Source organism: Haplochromis burtoni, unplaced genomic scaffold, assembly GCF_018398535.1.
Source record: "Haplochromis burtoni strain Fernald_Lab_line unplaced genomic scaffold, NCSU_Asbu1 Contig_1774, whole genome shotgun sequence".
In the NCBI taxonomy this organism is placed as follows: domain Eukaryota; kingdom Metazoa; phylum Chordata; class Actinopteri; order Cichliformes; family Cichlidae; genus Haplochromis; species Haplochromis burtoni.
The window spans coordinates 10012-16999 of record NW_024584135.1 but is presented as its reverse complement, the minus strand read 5'-3'; the positions used below and the strand labels follow the sequence as shown (position 1 = coordinate 16999).

The 6988-nt window shown below is 42.9% G+C and overlaps 1 protein-coding gene across 1 annotated transcript; it reads right to left on the bottom strand.

The window, feature by feature from the left end:
* Positions 1-2543: 2543 nt before the first annotated feature.
* On the bottom strand, positions 2544-3665 carry LOC121813483 (the record flags this gene model as incomplete). The annotated part of the gene is given in 1 exon segment (XM_042217282.1): positions 2544-3665. A coding segment is annotated over 1 exon segment (1120 nt), but the record flags the coding sequence as incomplete, so codon positions are not given.
* Positions 3666-6988: the final 3323 nt, after the last annotated feature.

Below are 6988 nucleotides of genomic sequence, written 5' to 3'. Positions count from 1 at the left end.
TAAAAGCTGAATGCAGCTTCTCCGTGTCTGGTTCTGACTCTGGGAACTGATAAAAGACCAGATCCAGATGACCTGAGGGATCTGGAAGGTTCATACTGGGTCAGGAGGTCACTGATGTATTTTGGTCCTAAACCATTCAGAGCTTTATAGACCAGCATCAGAACTTTAAAGTCTATCCTCTGACGGACAGGCAGCCAGTGTAAAGACCTCAGAGCTGGACTGATGTGGTCCACTTTTTTGGTCTTAGTGAGGACTCGAGCAGCAGAGTTCTGAATGAGCTGTAGTTGTCTGACTGATTTTTTAGGTAGACCTGTAAAGATGCTGTTACAGTAATCAAGCCTACTAAAGATGAATGCATGGACTAGTTTTTCCAGGTCCTGTTGAGACATCAGATCTTTTATCCTTGAAATATTCTTGAGGTGATAGTAAGCTGACTTTGTTATTGTCTTAATGTGTTTTTCTAAGTTTAGGTCTGCATCCATCACTACACCCAAATTTCTCGCCTGGTTTGTGGTTTTTAGGTGTATAGATTGAAGTTCTCTGGTGACCTGTAATCGTTTTTCTTTGGCGCCAAAGACTATTACCTCAGTTTTGTTTTTGTTTAGCTGGAGAAAATTGTGGCACAACCAGTCATTAATTTCCTCAATGCATTTACCAAGAGCCTGTACAGGGCCTCGGTCTCCTGGTGACATTGTGATATATATTTGTGTGTCATCTGCATAGCTGTGGTAGTTTATTTTGTTGTTCTTTATAATCTGTGCCAGTGGGAGCATGTAAATGTTAAACAGAAGGGGGTCCCAAGATGGAACCTTGGGGAACTCCACATGTGATACTTGTCTGCTCGGATGTGAAGTTACCTATTGATACAAAGTATTTCCTGTTTTCTAAGTATGTTTTGAACCAGTTTAGTACAGTTCCTGAAAGACCTGCCCAGTTCTCCAGTCGTTTGAGTAATATGTTGTGGTCAACTGTATCAAATGCTGCACTGAGATCCAGTAAAACTAAGACTGACATTTTTCCACTGTCTGTTTCAGACATATGTCATTAAACACTTTGGTCAGAGCGGTTTCAGTGCTGTGGTTCTGTCTAAAACCTGACTGGAAGGCATCATAGCAGTTATTCTGTTTTAAGAAGTAATTGAGCTGTTGAGAAACTGCTTTTTCAATGATCTTACTTAAAAATGGGAGATTTGAGATCGGCCTGTAGTTGTTCATTTGTGTCTTGTCAAGATTGTCCTTTTTCAGTATAGGTTTGAATTACAGCAGTTTTTAGTGGTTCTGGAAACACACCTGATCATTAAAGAAAAGTTGACGATCTGTAACAGGTCTGACTCTAAAGTCTTTGAGACCTTTTTGAAAAAACTTGTTGGCAGGACATCTAAACAGCAAGAGGAGGAGTTCAGTTGACCTAAGATGTCCTCCAGGTCTTTGCTGTTAATAGGGTGAAACTGTTTCATGGTGTTTAAACAGTTTTTCGGTGGACACAGTACATATTCTGGATCTGCTGTTGATGTACCAATTGCTTGTCTAATCTTTTGGATTTTTCTGTGAAGAATTTGGCAAAGTCATTGCAGGCCATGGTTGAATGAAGTTCAGCTGCCACTGACACAGGAGGGTTTGTTAGCCTGTCAACTGTAGAAAATAAGACCCGAGCATTATGGCTGTTTTTAGTGATGATGTCAGAGAAGTAGGACCTCCTTGCACTCCTCAGTTGTAAATTATAATTGTGAAGTTTCTCTTTATAGATGTCATAATGAACCTGGAGGTTTGTTTTTCTCCATCTGCGCTCAGCTTTCCTACACTCTCTTTTTTCATTTTTCACTAGTGTGGAGTTTCTCCATGGAGACTTTTTCCTTCCAGAGATAACCTTCACCTTAATGGGAGCAATAGTATCCATTACATTTAACATTTTTAAATTGAAGCTATTGACGAGCTCATTGACTGAACCTCTGGACAGGTCAGGTGTTAATGGGAAGACCTGGTTAAAGATCTCACTACTGTCTTCAGTTATACACCGTTTTGTGATCACTGCTGTTGATATATTTGTGTGGGCTGAGATTTTACTTTCAAAGAAAACACAGTAATGATCAGACACGCCCACATCAGACACAGTAACCTTTGAAATGCTCAGGCCCTTGGAGATCAGTAGGTCAAGAGTGTGTCCTCTATTATGTGTGGCCTCTGTTACATGCTGAGTCAGCCCAAAGTTGCCCAGAGTGTTACTCAGGTCTTTAGTCCCTTTGTCCTGAGGGTTGTCCACATGGATGTTAAAATCCCCAACAATAATTACACAGTCAAAATCAACACAGATCACAGACAGCAGTTCACTGAGGTCATTAAAAAAGTCTGTGCAGTATTTGGGAGGCCTGTAAACATTAAGCAAAAAGGGATTGGGCCGGGGGGTAGATCTGAGCCCAGCATTGACCCGCTCCATCATCTCCTCAGTGAATTTCAGGTGTGGGGAGGAGGGAGAAAGGGAGGGGGAGGAGGGTGATGGGGGTGATGGCCTGTCAGGGGTTTGGGGGACTGGGGAAGATCGTGGTCCCTGGTCCTGGTCGTTGGTGTTGTTGAGAGAGTTGGAGGCAAATAGGGACCCCTCTTCTTGCCTCAGATGTCTCTCCTTTCTGAGGCTCTTCCCGGGTGGGGGCAGATGGAGCTCCTCCTCAAGGTTTCTGCTGGGCTTTGTCTGTTCTTGGAGTACTGTTTGTTCCTCTTTATGAGATAACTCCTCGTTTATCTCAGCCTTGGCACCAAGCACAGATGGATGACGTATGGAATAAAACAAGTTGGAGGTGAACAGTTTCACCCCTGACTTGTTAAAATTAAATCCATTTGCTTTAAACAGATGCCTGCGTTCCCAAAAAATATTAAAGTTGTTGATAAAATGCACTGAGTGGTCAGCACATGCTGATATAAGCCATTTATTCAGTGTAAACAACCTGCTGAATCTCTCGTCTCCTCCTCTGACCGGCGGTACAGGTCCACTGATGAATACAGCTGCATTCAGAGAGTTTACAGTATTTAATAATCCAGTAAAGTCCCGTTTCAGAACCTCCGACTGTTGTTTGGACACATCGTTTGACCCTGTATGCAGAACAATGTTTGTCACAGTTGGATATTCATCTGCAATTTGAAGAATTCTCTCCTTCAGGTTGTTGACCATATCGTTAGGAAAGCAGAGGACTTTAGTGTTCTTACCGCACATCCTTTGTACATCCTTTACGGCAGAGTCACCCACAATCAGAGTTTCAGGCCTAGCCTTTAGCTTTCCCTGTGGCCTTTCACTTTTCAACAGATTTTCAGACCTTACTTCGCTACTTTTAGATGGATGGTTGTCCGATATAGATCCAGGGTCCTTTGATAGTGGAGCAAATCTGTTGTGCAGTTTCACATTCAGTTGTTTTGAAGGTTTGTTGTTAACCTTCCTATTCACGGTTGTCCAGTCCTGTTTCCTCTCGTATACAGGGGTAGAAGAGCTTCTCTGTCTCGTAGGAAGTGAAGGCCAGTCGGTTTCAGAGATTTCAGCTCGCTGTGCCCTGCCTGTGATACGTCCTCCCCCTTCCAGGAGACATGATTTATGTCTTGGTTTTGCACCAAGACAGTCCAAGGGGGGATTATCGCTTGAGGATTTATAATAGTGCACAAAGTCTACTTTCTTGGTCATGTTATCTGACCAAGAAAGTAGAAATACTTTTCTTTCTTATTCTCATTTAAAATATTGATAGATTGATACATATATACCATCAGAACAGTGTACATCACTGTCACAACAGTGTTTATTTTCATTCAAAGGCTTTATGATTTTTCCTATAATGGTGGGCCGGTCTCTAGTCAAAATGCCCGGGATGATTTTTTTGTCCCAGTCCAGCCCTGTATGCAGCTCATCTGCAGTCTGGTGTTACCTACATCTTCCTATTCAGAAGGCAGAATTTCCGAGTTCTGAGTACAATCGAAAGCACCACGACTGCAGTTTTTGTGTTGGATGTAAAAAGCAGGCTAGGATAGAATCAGGCGTGGGATTTCTCTCGTGGAAATATGCACATTATCTTTTCCTTTCTATTGGTAGGTGGCACAGTGCACTTGTGGCAAGTAAGCAAGCTAGAAGACTGGCAATCTTGCTGGGTATCCAGTTACGGAAGCAACACATTAACAAGAGAATTCTGAGTAAAACCAAAGTTACTTTCCCTAGTAACTAGTTACTCTGAAAGTAACGAGTAACTTGAAGTAACTGAGTTACTTTTGATAGAAGAATGTAACTAAGTTACTAATTTAAAGTAACTTACCCAACACTGCACAAGACAGACGCCAAATATCAGCGCTGGAGACGTGCCAGAGAAGACATCGTGAACTCTTCCTGGCCATCCAGTGTAGATGTTAGTGACAGTTAGGTCTGACAGAAATCTGCAACTATCCTTTGAAGCACCGCTCCTCTCTAAAACAGCAATAAGGACAATTATTAGGCCACATGTAAATAACAAAATAACTTTACAACTTAAAGCAAATTTAGGAAACGTAAAGTCTGAAACAAGTCTTTATATTAAGGGCCATCAGTTAAACAATGCTGTTTGGTCTAGGTCTAAACAGAGCGCATTGTGTGTGACAACGTCTTTCGCGCACGCGGGCTGCTTTGAGGGCTGTGAGTGGTTCACACTAGAGCGCGTTTGCTGTCACATTTTATTTGTAGTGTGAACAACCAGACAAAAAAATCAGATTTGATCAAAAAATCAGAATTGAGCATTAACACCTGCAGTGTGAACGTAGCCTTAGTGTCTCCAAGCTCCCCAAGAGTTGAAGTTCTCGAGGACCGGGTCCTCTGCTAGGCATTCCCAGCTTGCATGGAGGTGAACTTTATCTAACCAGGGCCTTTCAACCTCACACACTAACTTGAGCTCCTTACCCACCCAGGTGATGTTCCATGTCCCCATCGCTAGCCTTGGTAGCCAGGGATCAGCCTGCCAGGGTGCTGCTGCCAGACACACAATGCACCTAACCCAGGACCCAGGAGAAGCATGGTCCCATGGGCAAAGGCCTAGCCACCAGGTGCTCACCGTTGGGCGTCCACCCCAGGTCAGACTCCAGGGCAGGAGCATTGCACCAGGTGAAGTGTTCACTTGATGTTATGCTCATGTTCTACATGACTCTACATGACTCATGACTCAGCCCCAGCCCCATACACTCTACACCCTGTACACCCACGATTGTGTCGCCTCCAATATAGACAACATAATTTTGAAGTTTGTGGACGACACTACAGTGATCGGTCGCATCACTGGAGGGGACGAAGCAGCTTATAGGAGAGAGGTGGCTGGTCTGGTGTCATGGTGTGAGGACAGCAACCTCACCCTCAACACTGACAAGACGAAGGAGATGATAGTGGACACAAGGAAGAAGAGGAGGCCTCACCCACCCCTGTCTATCCGGGGCCTTGAAGTGGAGAGGGTGAGCAGCTTTAGGTACCTGGGCGTCTACATCTCTGAGGACCTCACCTGGATACTGAACACCACACAGCTGGTCAAGAAGGCTCAGCAGCGGCTGTATTTCCTGAGGAGGCTGAGGAAATTTGGTATGTCGGCCAAGATCCTCAGCAGGTTCTACAGCTGCATTGTGGAGAGCACCTGACCAGCTGCATCACTGCATGGTACGGCAGCACTACTGCTATGGACCACAACGCCTGCAGAGAGTGATAACACGCGAGAAGATCATCAGAACTCCCGCTGCCCTCTCTGCAGAGCATCTACCATCGCAGAGTCCAGAGGAGAGCTGCCTCCATCCTCAAAGACCCACACACCCAACCGGACTGTTCACACTTCTGCCCTCGAGACGAAGGTTTAGAATGTGAAATCCAGAACATCCAGACTCACTAACTCCTTCTCCCCACTGCCATCAGACTCTTGAACAGCTGACCCATTTTGAACAGTAAATAATTTTTTTGCACATCTGGTCATCTTACATATTAAGCCAGCATATTAAGCTCATAGCTCTTTTGCACACATCAGTTTCAAATCTCCATATTTTGTCTCCTTTTCTGTCTTCAGCTTTTATTTGTACTATTTGTATTTATATGTTCCATTTCTATTGTATAATTACGATCTGTGGGTGGACAGCAAAGAAAGAATTTCATTGCACAGAAATGCCTTTTCTCTTGTGACACATGACGATAAACACTTTGAATCTTTGAATCTTGAATCTTAAGTGACCATGCAGTTATGTAGAAATGTAAGGAGTAGAGAGTACATATATTTGTGTGAAAATGTACCTGAAAATTCTGCTTAAGTACAATAACTAAGTATTTGTACTTTGTTACTTCCTATCTCTCTTTATTAAAAAAAAAAAAAAAAAGAGAGCGAGCAAGAGAGAGAGAGAAAGAATCCCAGAGAAACCAAGTTTTTCAGGATTGTGATGGTGAGACGTTTGCCGCTGTGTGCAAGACTGCATAGGAAATGGCACTCTAATTTGATGCTTCTAAAATTAAAAATGCAAGAAAATGTGAGATTTTGATGATCTATTTAGACATCATTTTTAGAAATAGGGACAGATTTCTATATTGATGGAACAAGGTCAAAGAACAACACTGAAATGCTCCGGTCATCAGGTGGTGCTTCATTAAAAACAGACAGCTCTGTAATTGAATGCAGTGCATGGGTACTGAAAACCATTGTCAGTGAACGCAGTTCACAAATGCAATTTAAAACTCCACTTTGCAAAGAAAAACATATCTGGACAAACCTAACTGAAGATGGACTGAAGCAGAATGGAAAACTATCCTGGTTTTTTTTTCCAAGTTATGTATCCTTGGAGAAGAACAAGAGAGGGGCCAAATGTCTTACGAGTTTTTATGCAGGCAAATGACAGAAAGTACACTTGGCAGAGATAACTTGCAAGGCAGCAATCATGCTTGATTTGGACCAAAATACACAAAATATACTACCTTACATTTTTCTGCAATTTTACAGTATAGTCTGTCTAGTTTATTTTAGCAAGGCAATGCA